The sequence below is a fragment of the Schistosoma mansoni genome, chromosome 1 (genome assembly GCF_000237925.1).
Source record: "Schistosoma mansoni strain Puerto Rico chromosome 1, complete genome".
Lineage (NCBI taxonomy): Eukaryota > Metazoa > Platyhelminthes > Trematoda > Strigeidida > Schistosomatidae > Schistosoma > Schistosoma mansoni.
In genome coordinates, this window is record NC_031495.1 from 17,115,680 (window position 1) to 17,135,800 (window position 20,121).

The following is a 20,121-nucleotide window of genomic DNA, read 5'->3' on the forward strand; positions in this document are numbered from 1 at the left end:
TTCATCCACTGTAAGACATAAGAGTATTCACTTAATTTGGTATGATTTACCAAATAATGATGACTATGGTGGAAACGGGATCCAGGAGTCGTGAGAGTTGGGGAAGATTTGGCAAGCCTAATCACCTTTAATATCTAGTACTTCATGCAGGAATGGTTCCACTTCTTTAAGTCTTGATTCATAACAGGGCAGAAATATCGTTCTCTCAATTTCATAGTTACCTGAACATTTGGATATATAAGCTACTGTGACGTATTGAAGATATTGGACAATAATGTTTCTGCATGAATGAAATATCGTCACCTGTAGGTATGATAAAAAGTAAAGTTTCATTATCTGACACCATCTGTTAGAGGGTTGTTGAGGATATCACTTACAAGAGATCGGTGTCTATTTTTTAGAGCTCGGAAAGTTTCAGAAGGCTGTTCAAAGAAGTTAAGGGAGACTGCATTGCCTGTCCTTTGAACATGTATATCTGAAGTGGTCTTTGGAGTATGGTTCAGTTGTCTAGATTCTCGAGGAAGGTACTAGCCTGAAGGCGAGCTAGGAGGAACGGTTAGAGTTTTATGATTTGTGGGTGATCTAGAATAGCTGCTGTTAGTTATGTCTACAACTAACTAATCAAATCGTTGCTTAGGTTCCAACCACGTTAATTTGGTCTAATGTGTCTGTAAACTATCACTGTTGCATGCGACCCATCGATTGAAAGACATTATTATCCTATTACATTAGCGTGACTAATAAAATTTATTCATTTCGATAAGACACGCAATACTGGTCGGTATGCTTGTGCGTTTCACTTGATGACTGTAATTCTTAAATTATTGTACTAATCTGATTGTTTTTTATGTTTAGAAACCGATAAAGTTTAAAGTCAAATTGTCCTTGTTCTGACTATAGCTTTCACATAGACTCTGGTATCGCCGATATCGCGTTTACAGTTCTAATAGTATATCTGTAGGACAAATTAAATCCTACAGCTGACGCTTTGTTTTCTGGGGATTAAATACATTGAAAGACTATGGCTTGCCTGAGAAAGTCATGCTAATAGCTACCAGTTTGAAATTTTTGTGTTAATAGTAGTGTGGTTATTGAAGTCAATGAAAAACAAAGTTCAAATGCTGGTGACGGGATTTTATCACCTGACTTGCGACTAGACAGTCATCGACACATGTGTGCATTGACTTTGTTGATGAATTTCTTGAGGGCTTGTGAAGCATTTCTCAAACTGGAAAGCGTACTCTTATTTCAACCTCTTTACGCCTGTTACTCTTTGTGGTGGAGCATAGGTCATCTACCAGCAATCTCCATTCAATATTGTCTTGAGAAATCCTTCCCAGTTGTTTCCAGTTGCTATTCACCCTTTTTATGTCTGCTTCTAACTTCCGATGCAGTGCGTTTTTCATGCATGTAGGTAACCCTGGTTTTATTTATGGCATAAGTCAAACTAGTAGAGAATAGGTCTGTATTTAGTTCGCGAGACAATCACAGCGGAGTAGGGGATTACCTGTTCAAACACACAGAGCTTTTCAACATTCAATATAAGATGATAGGAAAGATAATGCCTATACAGGATAAGGAAGCGAATGAATATTTGAGCTCTATTGTTCTGATATATGCTCAGTTGTTTGAGGTCGACTTTTAACTAAACAACCTAAGTTAGTGCACTTTCTTTGGTCTCTCACTTTTCCGTTTCCCTTCAAGATGCCAGGTAAGCGCTTGACTCGTGGTGCAGTTTTGTGATTTCCTCAACGTATGTTCTATCCACTTCCAACTTCGTTTCCTAACTTACTCTTCATATAGAAGTTGGCTTGCTCTCTCCCACAATAGGCTGTTACTGATGGTATCCGGTAGACGGAAATTAAGTATCTTACGTAGAAAATTGTTTATAAATACTAATACACTTATGATGATAGTTGTCGTAGTTCCCCATGTTTCAGCTCCGTACAATAGAACTAAGTGTCTTGAAGTTCGTATTGAAGATTCTAACTTCGGTACTGATTGACAGTTGTTTTGAGTCCCATATGTTTTTCAACAGTAGGTGTGCGAACCTTGCTTTACCAATCCTTATCTATACGTTTGCATCAGGATCTCCATGTTCATCGATGATGCTTTCCAGGAATGTGAAAAATTCCACCCATTCCGCAGTTTCCCCATCAAGTGTGACTGCGGGTTACAAACTAAATTTTCAGTCAGGTTCATCGTGACAGGTTTGAAGTCAGTGAAACTACACAGTTTCTGGAAAACTCGCCGTGGTTGTTATTGTACCAATACTGTTTGTAGTTAACTGTTACCTGGGGTCTAGATACAGATTGTTTTGGTGACGGGCTTTCCTAAGGAATCTCGTACATTTGTTATCATGACAGATGTTTAGAAAGGAAGTGATAGTATTAGGGAAATTTGTAATTTCATTTTTGTCGATTGAGCTTTTCTTTCAGATCACAAACCTCAGTGCTGGTTTTTCTGGCGATGTCGAGAATCTGAAAGATAAATGAAGCTCATTTATTATCAGATACAACTAGCTCATCTATAGTTTTACTTAGGAAAGAACTGAGAACTGATTGCATCTGCTGAGAAGCATAGATATAAAGAGTTGTCTAGAAGGGAATTCGCTGAAAGTTCGTTTACCTACGATGTTATTGATAAGGTGAAACATTTTCGTCGCCTTTAAGTCTCTTGATTCGTTATTGTGTCAGAGCTGGTCTAACCCTTGTCGATCATTTGGGTCAACTTATTTGCGAATGGTCTTTATCACTACTTAAGACGTCAAGGGTAATGACAGGACTATTTATTATGTTGATTTATTTACCACTGCAAGTTCATTGAAAGAATTGAACTCCAGAGATTTCCACGAAATGTCTTATTCTCCGTTCAGGAAAAAACCTATGTCTCTTTATCGCACTCCTGTATAGTCTTACATGAATTAATGCCTCCCATATGTGAAAAGAGAAGTAAACTGAGCTACCTAAAGCCACAGTCCTATGGGTTCAGCAAGTTTTCAGGATCAGCATATACCTTATTTAAACATACTATCGTTGCACTATTTATTCAAGAAATCTACGTATTGTAAGAGCTTTGAAAATAAAGGAGTCAATAATACTTGATTTTAGCAGTAAGTTAGGCATTAATTCATAGTCGTTTGTCTTTGCTGCTTTGGTACATTTCAAACCTCAACAAGTGAAGTTTTACTCTGATAAACGACATAGATTCATTGAAAATAAAGTGATCTACTGATAATTTCCCCAAAACAGAAAAATAAGGAAGTTTTGAGATTATCTTGGTTTTATTGCTGACTGAATAAAAATAGCGCATGGTGTAAACGCTGTAACCATATTTCGTGATGGGATGTTTACTAAGTATTGACGAGAAGGAAGCTGTTCAAAGATCTAAACAGATTGACGCCTCGCTCAAAAGCGATGGTGAAAAAATGGCGAGAATAGCTAAGCTTTTGTTGCTTGGTAACTTTCAAAGTTTCATATCGTTTTAATAATTGAAGGTGCTGGTGAGTCTGGGAAAAGCACAATACTTAAGCAGCTAAAGTAGGGTCAGTATATTTTTAGATGACACTATATAGAATTATTCACCAGTCTAGCTATACAAGAGAGGAATGCCTACTTTATAAACCTGTTGTTTATAGCAACACTGTTCAGAGTATGATAGCGATTATACGAGCTATGGGTCACTTGTACATTAAATTTGAGGATGAGTGTAGAATGGTAAGTTTTTTTATTTTAAAATTATTCTCCTTGAACCAATTTTTAAAAGCGTATCCTTAGTTGAATCGATAGTTACTAATTGTCGACCATGGCATTTAAAATAATTGTTCCGTTGTGTCTTAGTTTTGAACAATTTACTATTTAAACAAAGCAATTTAAAGAAAACTGCACATGAAGCTCAAGTAAGCGTATTATAATCCTTATAAGTTATTCGAACTTAAAAACATGGCTCTTTCATGTTCCTAATGAATAGAAAAATACGTGTAAATCCACTCAGGTCTTCAGAACACTTCGGGCGCTAATTAGGGTGAAAGAAAAGCTTTTTTTTACATTCAAACTGATTTTTTTTTAATTATTTTTTATGTATTCAATCAAATTAACTGTCCTAATTCTTAAGTCTGATGCCGTTGCGAATCGTAGTTTATGTCTGAAACTGCGATATTAAACCTTGAAACGGAAGTGGAATTGCAAAAAATCTTAGGCTTTTGAAAAATCCATCACGTTTTCTTAAGCTAGGCTGTTTGAATTTTTTGTCACCAGCTTGTTTATCTCACTAAAGAAAAATCTGTTAATATTATCCATCGATTTATTCCCTCAAATGTTTTCCTTCTTTTGGGCAAAGTGGTATCACAATAAATGATTGTTTCACCTTCCATGCTTAGCCGTAAAAAAGTCCATCTCTTTCTACTAATGTCGAAATGTCGAAGAAGGGTAATAATAAACTCCCGTGTTCTTAGGCCTTGTTACTATTATAAATCCGTCTGTATTGGAATGCTAACTGAAATCGGAGATAACTAAGGGTCAAGAGTTGTGTACATACAGTGTAAACTGACTAGTTATGCAACACAGACAGAATAAAACAAATCCCATACATAATTTTACCTAGGTTGGCAATTAGGGTATAAACATATTATAATTTACTGTTTAACCTGTAACTGCTCCTTGTTAAATGTGTAGTGGTGCATGTTAAAATACATTTGATTGTCTCCACTTGTGTTCTCATTCGTTACGGTAATGAAATTTTGCCTAAGAAGATGCCTGAAAAGATACCCAAATTTTTTACTTGTTAGCCTTTGGTATATGATCTCCTACCTGAGCTTTTTGACGCGAAAATGTGACCACTTGATCTTATCCATACTTTTCCCTCGTCTTATATTATTTTTATTGTTATACATTTATTTTGCGAAATCGTGACAAAAGATCATTTTCAAGTCACTTTAGGCCGTTAGTCAAAGTCTTTTTATTGCATTTGAGTTATTATTTCCTTAAATATCAAAGACAATATTTTATTAACTGAAAATTTAAATAGGATGATGCTCGGACTTTATTTGCGTGTGCGAATGAGGCTGCGGATGGTTACTTATCCACTGAATTATACAGTGCTCTTCATCAACTCTGGAATGATGGTGGCGTTCAACAGTGTTTCAAGCGTTCAAGAGAATATCAATTAAATGACTCAGCATCTTAGTAAGTTTTAAATAATAAATTAAAGTTTACACACCAATAAAGTTAAAATCAATCACGTTGGACGGAAGTGAATGTTGTAAACAAACATTTCACTCAATATTTCATATTGCCACAGACTCTATGCATGCACTCAAAGGGGCGAAAAAGATAGATATAACACGAACAATTGTAAAGATAACCAATCTTAACATCCTTAGGTTGATTAATTGAGCAGCGTTTGCCACCAAGTTGGATGCTTAACTCGGTAGTTACTTAGTCATTGTAAAAGAAATTAGGAGATATATTAGTGAAAACACTACGTGCTTCATATTTAAACATGATAGTTACAAGTAGTTGTTTCGCGGACTGAAAGATATCATATTTTAAAAATATTTACCGACTCACTTGATGGCTTTACTAACAAAGAAATAAAACGGAAACAGCTCTTTAATTGTTATTTATCATGTTTCATATTCTTCTCTTGTATTGCATAAAGGAACTGCTCTCTGTGTTGATCTTACCTCTAGCTACTTTAGCCTTCCAAAGAGAGCGTTATCACCCATCGACAGTGGAGTAAATATTTCGAGATATTATCAAGAGTTTGCGTGATTTATTATCAAAAGATGGAAGAATTACAAAACATATAAGTTAGTTTTTCACAACAAATAGCTGAAACAACTACTTTTCCATTGTTTCTATTCTTTTGCAGTTTTTTCAATTCTTTAGATAGATTGGCTAAACATGATTACATTCCGACCGACCAAGACGTATTGAGAACACGTGTAAAGACTACGGGTATACAAGAAACTCAGTTTTCTTACAAAAAGATTGAATTTCGGTAAATGTTTTAATAGTGAATCCTGATTGGTGTTCACTTAAATTAAACTTGTTAACTCTAAGAGTGGCAACAGTTTCAAGTTTTCCAATAATGTCACCATTGAGAAGTTTTAAGTAGTGTGATGAGAAGACAATGTTTTTCATGAAAATATTATTCATGTGACAAACCGAGAATGATTTACGGCATCAATTAACTTTTATTTTATTTTTTTAATGAAAACGAAACAGAATGAGATGGAACGTCTGAGAACAGAAGACATTGGAGGAGGAAAGTGTTTCCTTAAAAACACCCTTATCTCACCTTCAGTTAAACAATGCTTTATCTATGTAATGTAATTTTCCAAACAGCTGAGCGGAGAAAATGACGTGTTTTAACCAAAGTTTAAAGCATGGTAACTTTTAAATAATTCTTTTTGATCAAGGAATCACTTTTTATCCGCAAATATTTTTATTCATGATCATTTCTGCGCTCGTTTGGAAATATGGCAATCCATTCAGTTTGCAATCTGTTAACCAAAACTCATTAATATTCTTTACATTTCGGCTTAATTTAGTACTTAAGTGAATGGACACTCAGGTGGGGAAAACCAATTTATTGTTTCTTGTGCAACCACACAGTAGTTTAGTAAAACGTGAAAACCATGTGTCAAATGAACTATTTGTAGTTGAAATTATGAGCCAATTGAAGCTAGACCACTATGGAAAACCTGGAAGCACTGGACGGCTGCTTCATTATATTGTGGGACTCCTCAGAAGTGCGCATCCACGATCCCGCCCCGCTAGATTCCAGGTTTTCTATGGTGGTCTACCTTCAACTGACTCATGATTTAAACTATAAAATTACTAAGATCTCCACAAAATACCCCTTTTGAAAATACACCATTTGCAAATTTTTCTTGAATTGTCTCTTACAGGACTCCTTGTCCTTGTTCCTGTTTTTATATTGATTGCTTATCCCTTCCCTTCATTTCAATATTTTCAACATTCTACTCACAGAAATTCCACTTCAGACTGGTGTTACATACTACTTATATCTGCTAACACAAACATCGTACACCATAGTACCACTACTGCTTCTATCTACTTATTGATTTACATTTAACACCTGAATAAAGTTCCACTTTTGAAAGAAAGTCTTTAACAGGGAGATTATTGTATATTAGGTCTAGGATATTGGAGGTTTATTAATTTAGAAGATACCAGACTAAATCGAGATGGAGCAAAGTAATTTTTCAAATAGGTCCATGGTAACCTCTGAATGTTTCAGTTCTCATGATGGGTAATAAGTTTCAAAATTTATCTTTGGGTTTTATCACATTTACAAATCTGTTTTAAATTGAGACATTAATTTTTAGCAAAGATAAAATAAAACCGTGAATGATTGATTGTGTAAGAGACAATAGTTAATTTTCTATTTCTGCATTTGGGTAACTTGAAGCAAACTGTTTAATGAGCACATATCTATCTCAACTCTTTATAATTCATAATCTAACCCTCAATAAATCTGTAAGACAGAAATTTTCCAGTGAATAATTAGATTAATAAATGCACTCCAGACCACGTTCTGTTTTTCCTAACAGAACTGAGAAAACCACTCATGATTATCTTTCATTGTTTGATGAATGTAGGTTAGTAGATGTCGGTGGACAAAGATCAGAGAGAAAAAAATGGATTCATTGTTTCCAAGATGTAACTGCAATCATATTTGTGGTTGCATTAAGTGAGTATGATCTTGGTCTAGCTGAAGACCAAACAACGGTAAGTTCTTCACTTTTAGCGGTTTGCGTAAATGTCTAACAATTCTTTAAACAACCAACAAACTTATATGTACTGATGAGCAAATTTTTAATTTGTTACCCACAAACATTTTAATCAAATAAATAAAATTTAACATGATGTCAACATGATGAGTAGGCCGCAAAGCTTTAAGCAAAAGATATTTCAACAGTTGATCATCAGGATGACAGTTTCAAAGTGGATCTAAACTTCTTGAGCAGGAAAACAAGTAAATATGTGTCAGTTTACATGTTTTGATTGCGTAAATTCACCATCAACTACCATTAAATCGAGGGACAGGATAATTCATAACATCAGTTACGGGTTTTCTAAGTCAAGTAGAAAAATACATACAAACTTTCTGTCTCAATTCATGATAGTTTAATAAATGGGGGTCCTTGCCATCTTTATTGAAAGTCATAATCAATTCCCTGAATTATTCAAACTCGTTGTTTTAAATTACTAGTTGACCTTTGAGCCTATTTGGATGTTGGCTAGGTGTACGATTCTTGACGCATATTTCATCCTGTTTGGGACTTGATAGCTGGACATACATATATGCCAATATTGACGTACGTGTTGAAATTAGAACTTATCACATATCACCTTAAGTACCGACGTTCTGACGACTATGACACTGAGGTTAGATAGTCACCAAGCTATTCGAGGTGAATGATGTTTATTCATTATTCATGAAATTTTTTTGATGAATTCCTAGTGAAAAAACATGAGAGTCGTAGATCCAACCGCTATCAGTTATTAACATATACGAATACCTGTAACGAAAGGGACATTTAGAAGCACTTATTAAAATTCTATGCATCCTAACAAGTATGGGTCGAAATTCAGTCATGAATATCAGCAAAGGAGAAATTCCAAGCTTCAAGAATCACAGTTAATTTCTTCATTAATTTGAAATATCTACTTGATGGTTTAGTTTAGTTGCCTGTATTCAGAGATTAAAACACAGACAACCATATCAGTCAGGCGTCATCTACTACATAAACATATAATAATTAAAATATCAAAGCTTGTGTTAAATGAACAGCCGATGCTCTTTAATCAGAAATTTGTGTTAATGAATAAAATAAATCAGAACGAATGGAGCTTATGGTGATGGCGTTCGTGATTTGTTACAAGAGGAACATGTAGTACTTGTCACGTCCAAAAAGAATCTGATATTCATTGTTCTGTGTACTGAGAGAACTATGGTTCACAAGCAGCCCGTTGAAAACATGATCGTCTTCAGAGCTCACTTACTACGTTTGCTGGGTTTGAGCAAAAAACGATAAATCCCCATTCCTTGTCAAATTTATCTTCACCAATGAATTCAAACACACTAGTCAATGTATTTTGCGAAGTCATGGGAATGGACTTATGTAGACTTCGATAAAAGCAAACTGAGGTGTTTGGATTTGAAAAGAAATCACTTGCCATTTTGTCCATTTACCTGGCAGTTAGATGACACAACACAATGTTGATGCGTCAAATGATTTCCGAATATTCTAAAGAAAGATTTCGAAAATAGCCCTTTATCATAAATCACTGAACATCAAATAACTATAACCCGAGAAGTGATTCATGAAAGATTGAATATTATATTGGGAACGCCATAAAACTTGACTTTTGACCTCAAAATATCATCACTCTGATTTCTTACTTCTAGTCGACTCACTTTTTTATCCCTTCCATTTTATCAATGTTTTCGTCTTACATTAAGTGTAGTTTGTCATAGTTTTTCTTAACTCAAGATTGTTTCCGACCCAAATGATCAAGATACAATTAATTCTAATGTATTTACTCAAAATTGATAAATAGAAACCATGGCATTGTTACATTAATTATACTGTTTCTTCCTATAACAAATGCTGTAATTTATTTCTTTAATGATATATGATGGAAGAAATTTTCTAATAGATAAATCGCAATGTCAGTTGATTTACTTTTCAAATTATAAATAACTGATGAGAAGCATTTGAATAATTTTAGTCCCTATTTATGTACTGAAAATTTTCATTTCATTCGATTTGATGAAAAGTACTTGCATTTCAAGCTTATACGAAAACATAATATTCAATTTCTGTATGCAGTCAAAAGGTTCATATGATTCAACCTAGTTATGCAGTCGATTTCTGTATTGTTCACAACTCTGAATTTGTAACCTAATTTAACCTAGAATATTTAACAAAATGCATCTACAAATTTTAATAAAAAGAGAATATTTTACCACTAACTTCGCCATCATCACCATAAATAACAATAAGCATAACAAATTAAAATCGATAAGATGATATTAGCAACACCAATAATAAAAATAATTTGATAGGTTGAAAATAATTATTTAAAAAATATTAACAACACCAATCCGTTTTCATCTGTTATTTCCAATGGTATGACAACGACACGAATATTTATTAATTGTGGCCGTTTATCGATCCTAGCAAGAGGTAAATGGTTTATTAAGTGCTTACGTAATTGTTCTTTTGGTCATAATCCATTCAAGATGATTGAAGTAAAAATTGAGGAACATATTTAAAACCTTATAGAATTACGATGACAACTAACTGATCGTTATAGACCATATAGGTATAGTAGTAAACACAAATCTAACCACTATGTAATGAAATACATAGATAAACGTTAGTGAACAGATCCTTTTATTGTAATTAAACTTGATTTGGTCTATTGTGAATGCTTTTTAAGTGTATTCCGAATAATTGATAAGTTTAGTGCAATACAAATGAGCCCCAGTTAAGATTATGACTCGTGTAGCCCCTGTTATTGAATATTCAATGCCAGTTAAATGAATGCACACGACATAAGCCACGGGATGAATTACAGTGATTTGTTAATTTTTCTCTGAATATTATTATTTAATGGAATATTTTTCTAGTTACTACTTAGTAATTTAGGATCAGAATATCGCTTCAAAATATGGGTAAATAATAAGATACCTAAATGTGAAAATTGCTTCGTTATGTGAGGAAGCATGAAGAAACAATAGTATTTCCTTTACAAGAAACATTTGTAGTTCACTCATGAGCACAAACCGTCTGTAAAACGTTAGAAGCTAAGTATTGATGCATGAATGTCTTTCCGAGATTAAAAATAATCAGCAAAAGCACTTGTTAGTATTGATAAAAAGTATTTTGATTATCCATAAGTACGTATTTAGGATTGAGAATTCGTCGATCTTAGATAGGATTCATAATGTCACTACCTGATCTGGGTATGGATTCACAAACAATGGTATTGATTCTGTAGCATCATCTACGTATAAATGTCATATTCTTTCTTAAACTATTCAAGTGATTAAATCATGGATTTATACACTAACGTTTGTTCACGACTTACAAATCGGACAAACGACCAGAGGAACAGTGAAATCAAAATTAGATAAGCCAGTAGGTGTCTTACATAACTGTCAATGTATTTTTAGAAATGAAAGTATATGAAATAATAATTTTTTAATTGATTGCGTCTGTTAATGCTTTTTTAAGATACCATTTTTAAATCATTTCTCAACATATTTCAGTCTTTAGTGTTTATTTAAAAATTAATTCTAATTAATTAGGTAAAGTCAAATTATTTTACTGTTAGTCATATGTTTACAGTAGCAACTGAATGCTAGGGTGTGATTTTATCACTTTAATAAGTCCATCAGTTGTTTAAATCTAATATTTCATGAACTAAAAGGATTGTGGTGTGGGTTACTGATATCCACATAAGTAGTATATGGTGACGGTCGGGCATTGAATGTATTTCAGTAGAAGATCGATAGGGAGAGAATGGAAACGGCAAGCAATTGGTAAGAAAATGCATGAACAATTATAATCGGAGGCTATGAACGAATATTTGCAGAAGGAACAGTCAAATTGAGACAACTGATTGTTATTTTGCAAATTAACTGCTCACTATATGGTTCTCATATTTTAATGAGATATTCGATTGTCCCCACTAGTGTTCTTGTTCACTACAAGATCATCGGTAAAAAAGTTAATTTGGAGATATTTTCTGCATCTTGTTTATTAGGTTTTCAACTGTGTTAGTATTTATTAGCCGTTATTTTCTATTAAACTTCACCTGGCTATTCCAGTATTTTTGTAGAAATTTATTTAATACTTCATATTTTCAGCTGTTGGTCTATGCATGAAGTATGCATATTTTTACTTTGTGATGTTTTTTAGTTTTAAGAAAATTTTTATACCCTTAATTATTGTTATTTTAGAATCGAATGGTTGAATCTATGAATTTATTTGATTCCATATGTAATAATAGTTGGTTTACTGAAACCAGTATGCTGTTATTTTTGAATAAACGCGATTTATTTGAACAGAAAATCTACCATTCACCACTGACAATTTGTTTTCCAGAATACATAGGTACGTTACTTTAATTATCTTGTCATTTCAATTCTGAATTATTACTTCCGCTCTATATATTTTAATGAGAATAATTAAAAGATACAGACTACATAAATTAGTAACATAAATTTATTTAAACAGTATCTTATATTTTGTTTCGAAAGGGAACATATTTTATATTATTATAAAAATTTAACAACATAAATGACGGTATAGAAATTATTTGAATACTCATTGAAACAAAAACGAATAAAACTATGGAAAGTATTTAAATTATGCGTCTCTGTTTTGGACTGGGAGATTTTGTGTCGCACATTAGTGTTTCCTGACAATAATATATTTACACTTATTCATTCCGTTAAGTTGTTAACATGGAATGAACAGTTTAAGTAGTCGTGGCTAATTTAATAGTCAGTGAAAAATTTAAACCTTATTCATCTATATGAAGCTTGGTATTGGCCGAATTATTGTATTTTAGTTTCACAAAAAATTGAAAGTTCCATGTCATGTAGTTCTTTATTAACATTTACTAAGATGTAATGTTATTTAATTTCAGATATTTATAGACCGAGTTTTGATAAAACTACTTTCATGCGTAAAACACAATCATTTAGAGTGTAACAGTATTGAGGTGATTTATGATAGTTTTGTCCTTTATTCAAAATATTGTTTTGTAAAGTACTCAATATGTAAGAAAAAAAACATAAAACAAGTACTCCTTGAGAGTTAGTAATTGTTTGTTTGATGACGTCTGATGATGCATCCAAAACTCCTTTAAGAAAGTATAATCTCTGAAGTGAAGATTTAATTTTAAGTCAGAATAATTTGAGTTAACGGGGTTGAATGGTCGAATAGGTATGCATTTTATTCTATTTAGTTATAACTTTCGGCTAAACTATTAGGTTATATATTGAAATGTTTGTCGTACATATGGCTAGAAAAAGATCACATGAACTGTTAATAAATGTAAAATAAAAGTTGATTGCACAATGTCGCGAATTGATTGAAATCAGGCATATAAACCATTTGATAACTGTTCAGTGATCTGAAGATTAAGCCTTTACTGCCAGAACGCAAAACATTAGTTTTATCTTCAAGGAGATTGAGGATACATACTGCTGAACAGTCAATTATCAGGGAAAAGCAGGTGTCCAGTGCTTTTCGGTTTTTAATAAATATCCAACCTGGGTTGATTTAAGGACCTTATTAATAAATGTAGAAATACTGACTGTTAGTAATCAAAATTAGTATGTGAAACTAAGCTAAGTATTATTTATATAAAGTATCTACTTATTGACATAATTGAATTCATCAACTTTCGTTTGTTTTGAAAACCAATAATTTTAAACTGGATGTAATCGAGACTAAACGTAATAGTTGCAACAAGTAGCTTCCCAAAATACAGTGTTTTGTTTTGCATAGAACAGGAAAAAATCTTTATTTATTATGAAATAAAAAATTTCAACTGCTTTTATGAATAAAATTTTGGTGTATCTTAATAAGTTTATATACTTAATTTTTGCATAATACACATTAGAAATAACCCATATTTGGACGTCACAATTGATTAAAAAAATGTAAGCTGGTAATTTAAGTTCAAACTAAATTTGCCATGGGTGCTAATATTTAAAGTTTATTTTTCAAAATGTGTGTCAGTTAGTTGTTCTTTAGTTGCTTTGTCAACCATCTTATTTATTTCTAGAACAAAGCAAATAAAAAATATATATTTCTACTAATTATAAAGTTATTTCATATGAGTCTATTCTTTTGTATATAGCTGACAGTAACTAAAGAATTTGTCAAGGATTTGTAATTTTTGACTTTAACTATTCTTATGAAGGTTGAAATCTTAATGTCGTTGAAAATTCTCAACTATGCAAAAATCATAAGCTGGATATTTATTTTTTTATAGTCATCATTTAGTAAGCTAGCAGGGTAGGAAGCTGCACTTTATCGAATAATATTAACAAAAATATGTTTTTATTCACCAAAACAACTTGTTTGCCTCACCTTAAAATTCTATTCACTATCCGTTTTGTTAAACAACTAACTTGACAAACTTTTAATAAGTATTTAAAATTGGTGTTCATAAGGCTTTCTTTAAAAGTATCAGTTTTGATTGTAAAAGGTTTTTCATTGTCAAGTTATATCAGTTAATTAATCTGTTAAGAGATAGGATTGCCTAAGTTTACGTTATTGCATGTTAGTTCCTTCTTTAAAGGATTACATCGACAAAACTTTCCTAAATCATACTTCCGCAATAATATTTATTGTGACCTGATTTATTGTCATCGCCATCAAATTATTAACTCTGTTATATGCCTCAAGGTCATTCCATATTACTATGAAACAGAGTTCTTCCTTTTCAGTTTTTGACTTCTCTACGGAATATAAAACTATCATCAAAGTACAGTCTTTTCTATCGCTAGTAATACGTGTATTATTAACGTCAAATTGTTATCGTGTGATAGACATTCACTTTTTACAAGTTCTTATTCTTTGAGCCGTATTACGATAACCTTCAGTCATTTGTAGATAAAATAAACCATAGACCTACCGGAAACCTATATATCCCAAACATTTTTGTAAAGATATAGCGTAATGGTTAAAAATGACAAACTTATATCTCTTAATCCTTTGTTTTGTCTCTGAGGAAGTAAATCGTAGGCAGACTGCTAACTAGTTCCAAAATAAGAAAAGATAACTGTTTGATGTTTCATAGTAACCGATCATTACCGGGATAAAATTTCTGTAAGGAATATTACTCTTTGAAAAATTATTTGACTGAAAACACCAAACTTTAATATAGACGTTTTAAGGAATTAAACGAAATTCTAAGTAATCGCTTAATTTCATGTTACATTTTGGAAACAATTTTCGAAAAATTGGTTATGCCATGAATTTTCTAAACCAATATTAATCATCGCATTTTTTCATTAGATAAATTTAGGTGCATACTGATGCTTATTCCAACAACGTAACCCATCAGAAATTAAGGATTTATTGACCATTTTAGTTAACATTTTAGAACATATATACAGGGACTACTAATAGTTATTTCTAATTGTCTAAATATAATGTTTGATCTGTTAGATAAAATATCAGCGAACTACTTAATCTCAGTGTTTTGTGTTGTAGATGTATCAATGTTTACTAAAACCAATGCTTTGTATATTCATGTCTTTAAAATCTACATCTCTCATCTCCCATATAACAATCACCAATGTTTATGACATAAAATCGAATAGTGTCATATGTTTTCTTGGTAATCCAGGAAAATAACTCAAATGGACTGTTATATATAAAACTGTAAAAATTCATCATATTTGTGTCATTATAAATTAAAAGACAGTTAAACTGTTTGGGATCTTCTATAAATAGATGAATTTAAATAGAAGTTCTGTATTTGCATTTATTTCAGTAAGGAGTATGTGATTTAGAAAATCATAATCCTGCAAAATAAATTACAGTAATCTTGTCATTTATAAATAAATGAAATATAGTCGGGAAACCAAAACCCTTTTAAAAATTTGTTTTATCACTGTTCTGGAGATACTGAAAAGTAGCTTTCAACCTAGTGAAAAAAGTTTTACGAAAATGAGGAAATATAGTCAAATATCTTTCTGTCTGATGAGTTTACGGTGTTAATTTGACTGCTTTTATGTAAAGCATCTGTATGTTGCTAAATATGTAACTGTGAAAAGTTAAATTTAATGTTTCTTGCCTGACAGGGTTGTGATTTATTTTTGATAAACCAATACAACCTTTCAAGAAATAGTAACTAAACATTATCCAATAAGTCTACAGTATTTGTATTTACAGCATTCATATATCCTCATTAGACCTAGAGTACAACAATCTCTTTTTTAGTTCAATGGAAAAGTTTTATATTGCCAATCATTGGGTGCTTTTAGAACTACTGTAGGCAACTATTGTTGGTAACTAACTGGAAATTCATGCTACCATTTCCAATGAACAGAAAATCACCCTTTATGCATTATTAACTGGTAGCTTTATTAAGATAATAACATTTTACTCGCAAGTAATACAAGTTTAAACCGTTAGGTTTGTAGTGGAATAATAAAAATTTATGGAACATAATTTGTTTGTTCAGGTGTAAAGACGATAATCCAATATAAAATGGTTCACTCACTAATATGAGTTGTTACAATGAATATCAGATAGAAACCTGTACAACAGATAACTTACAGATCTGATAAGAATGTTGTCCGACTGCACAGTAGATGTTTTAAAATACATATGTTATAGAATGTTTATATATGCGAGTTTTTAAAGGCTGTTGGTGTATTTCTTACTATATAATTATCCAAACTGACGACAAATGGAATTTATTCACTTTTATTTTTTCAGCTAAATAAATATCTATCCCTGATCGCATTGTCTTCTTGGGTAAACAATTAATCGACGTCTATTTAAGATGAACTTATCGTTTCAAGTTTTATTTACTAAAGTTTAGTTTACTCACTCATCTTAGGGCAAAATCTAGTCATTATTCCTATACTGACTACATATGAACTTAAAATTTTTAAGTTTTCCTAAGAAAATAGGTTATGGTTTTCTACCATTGCTGTTTTTATTGATAATAATTGAAATTTAGTCTTTTTGCTTGTTTGAAAGCTAATTAAAGCTAGTATAATTGATTTATATTGTATCAATTAACGAATATAATGATATTGTTGGTACAAAAGCTAGGTATATAGCTATAGTAAAGAATGTATTTCTGGTCATCTTTAGCCCGTGTATGGCTTATGACCACTGACAGTATGCATTGAAATAAGCTGTAGATTATCGTCAGTAGTATTCGATTTAATCGCTTTAATCGATGAATAATTTACAACATAACGAACAGGTTTACAAAATTTACTTAGTGCTGTGTAGAACACCTGCGTCACTCCTAAAGTAGTTCCGTCATTCAGATAACTGTTTCGAATCCACGTATAATAGCACACAAAAATTTACGTGAATCTTTTGACTGTAGATACGATGTTTAGTGTTTAAATACTCAATTGTGAACGATGCTAGTACAATCTAATTTTATCATTAATCTGTGATATGGTAGAATGCCCCTGAGAGGAATATCTGTTAGCAATCTCTTATACATTCTAAATATGAAGGTTGACACGCAGTTTAAGCTTTTATTCTTAAATAAAGGACGAAAAATGTTTGTGACACAAACACCGTTTAGTTCCGGAAAGTAGCCTTAACAACTGAAATTCAGAGTATAATCTTAGAAAATAGCTCAACTGATTAATTCACAAGTGACTGATAAGTAGACTATCAAACGGTCGTTCACCATTAGTAGTCGTTTCACAGTTTCACACTAATATTTCTCTGTGTGCTCAATATATATTTCTAGGTACTTAAAATAATATGTCTATTCTGAACGAATAAAGCTGTGCTTTAAAATAGGATTGTACACCTCTAACCCATAAAGAAGTAAAAAGGATAAAATTGATTTTATTGAAATCCTCTCGTATCATCTGAATGATCCAGGACTAAGAAACTTGTCAGTAAAGTAGGATACACTGATGAACATTTAAGCAAACCAATCTGTTTTCTTTCACTTATATCAACTAGCAGAAACAAAGAATAATGAATAAAAAACTGATGATAACAATCAATTAAAATAGAGTTGTATACTTTTAGACAGAAGCAGAAAATTGCAAAGTTAAATAGGAATTTGATATAGGTTTTCACAAAAATTAATTTTCTATGTACTTCAATCTTTTTATACGATAGTGAGGACCAAAGATAATACACATAGATTATTCAATATATTATCATTATTTTTCTATGTAGTAACAAAGTTCATCTGCATTTTCATAAGTTGTATGGTCGATCAAAGTATATAATTTTAATACAAATAAATTACAGTAGTTCCGGTTCAATGTTAAATAATTGCTTGTCTTCATAATATTTATGTAAAATTATTTATAAGGATGTATATATCAGTAGAACAATGACTCATAATTATCAGTTAGTTCAAGAAATCTTTGCAAGCTGAACTTGTAGAACGTAAACAGCAAACAGTTAACCAAGACCACGTGTTTTCATGGTGGTATAAAGGTAACAAACCTATACTATTTAGTAGAATTTTTTCGCTACTACAGTGAGTTGAAATCAAACGATAAATTTTGTTATAACCATGTAAAAGTTGTAATACTCTTCTCGCTCTATTACAAAGTTAAATTTAGTAACTGAGTATTTCATCATTGCATGTTTACTAGAGAAACCAGTAGTGAGGTGCACATTCAAAATTATGTTTACATGACAGTTGAAATGGCATTTGTAACTAATATAGTTAACCAATTGATGTTCCTGACATTCGGAAAATCACATGTTTTAAGTACCTTCAGATGAAGAGAACCTATAGTGGGTGAGTTGTTATGAGATAATGAATTATTAATCTAATCAGACATAAACACATATTGTTCACAAACTTTGAGAATCTGTGAATGTGAATGAGCTGTAAATATTAAAACTCGAATTTTATCAATGGAACGTTTTACATAGTTTTCTTCTCCTCCAAATGCGTAACCAGCTGAACAAGCGTAGGGATTTGCATGGTTACTGAATTGCGCTCCAGAGTACTAAGATCATTTTAGTTTGTAATATGTAAGCTATAAAAACCGTATCACAATATTAAACGAACAGATATAAAGTTGAACTTTCTACATTGTCATGATCATTTTATTGTTCTTTTGAAATGTTTATTTTTCATTTGTAACAAACATTTTACAAACGACTATTAAATTTGTTGATTGTTTACTTTGAAAACTATCATTTCTATCATTAAATATATTATTTATTATAGGTGAAAATAATTATCAAGAAGCTGGATTATATATACAGACAAAATTTGAAGCACTTAATAGACAGACAACAAAAGAAATTTATACACATTTTACATGTGCTACAGATACTACAAATATACAGTTTGTATTCGATGCTGTAACAGATGTTATCATAAGGCGTAATCTTAAATTAGATGGACTTTTATAAAATGTCTTCATATTTTTATTTTATATTTGCGTGCGCAAGCAACTTGTGTGAGATTTCATCTTTTGAACATTGTGTATACTGTTCTATGATTATGTATGAGTTATTTGTATAAACCTTGTGAAATATTAAAATTAGCTTCATCACGTAACTTACGACCTTAGTAGTAAGAATATTTGGGATATGAATGACTGTGATAAAAGTACACATGTTGTTCTCCAGTAAACTTACAACTTGTCTTTATAATTTTATGTCTTTTGAAGATCCTTATACTGTTGAGATTACTTTAATATGAATAAATATTTTATGGAATTTTATCCTTGTTATTCCCTTCCTTTTTAGAAGAACAACTGTCCAATTTTAAATCTTAAAATCTGTGTGTGTGTGTGCTAACTTCTCTGTATCAAATAACAAGCTCCAAAACCATTTGAAAGTTACTGCTGACACATAGAAATATAACTGAAAAAATTATTTTTCATCTGAATATTTTGAATTATCTGTATTTCATTAGTCATTGGGTATAAATGTAAATGGAACTGCATTATTTATAGAGATGCTTATAAGTCACCTGAAACGTTAAAAACAGAAAGCCTGTAAACTGACTCTCAAACATATAAAATTAACGGGTTTTTACCCATACAAATATTGATTCAATGAAATTTTCTAAATTAAACCCATAATTATAATGATTGTACACAAGGAATGATGCGAATATAAATGAACATATTCTTCTGAAAATATTTTTTTATAACCCATACTGTACTCGTCAAGTACATTCAACAGTATATTTGAAGGTAATTAGAGAACAAATGAAAATAATGTTGAGAACATAAAAATCACGATATGCTTTTTTCTAAAAATTCTAACTTCTATTTTAGTTCTAGCAGTTTCTGGGATCAATTTTTTGCTAAATGCAGCAGGGAAATGACGTGTTTATATCAGTTCAGTACATAAATACAATA

The 20,121-nt window shown here is 31.5% G+C and overlaps 1 protein-coding gene across 2 annotated transcripts; it reads left to right on the top strand.

Moving 5' to 3' along the window:
- Positions 1-3,317: 3,317 nt before the first annotated feature.
- Smp_020080.1 (putative gtp-binding protein (I) alpha-1subunit, gnai1) lies at positions 3,318-19,880 on the top strand (the record flags this gene model as incomplete). Of its 2 annotated transcripts, none has more annotated exons than XM_018793466.1 (8): positions 3,318-3,458; positions 3,497-3,539; positions 3,575-3,716; positions 5,026-5,183; positions 5,872-6,000; positions 7,628-7,757; positions 12,004-12,157; positions 18,975-19,880. In XM_018793466.1, the coding sequence occupies 8 exons, from the start codon at positions 3,341-3,343 to the stop codon at positions 19,160-19,162; spliced, it is 1,062 nt and encodes a 353-aa protein (XP_018647977.1). The 2 variants fall into 2 exon arrangements, with proteins under 2 accessions (XP_018647977.1, XP_018647976.1); XM_018793467.1 differs by having other exon boundaries at positions 3,341-3,458; positions 3,638-3,716; positions 18,975-19,162.
- Between the last annotated feature and the right edge of the window lie 241 nt (positions 19,881-20,121).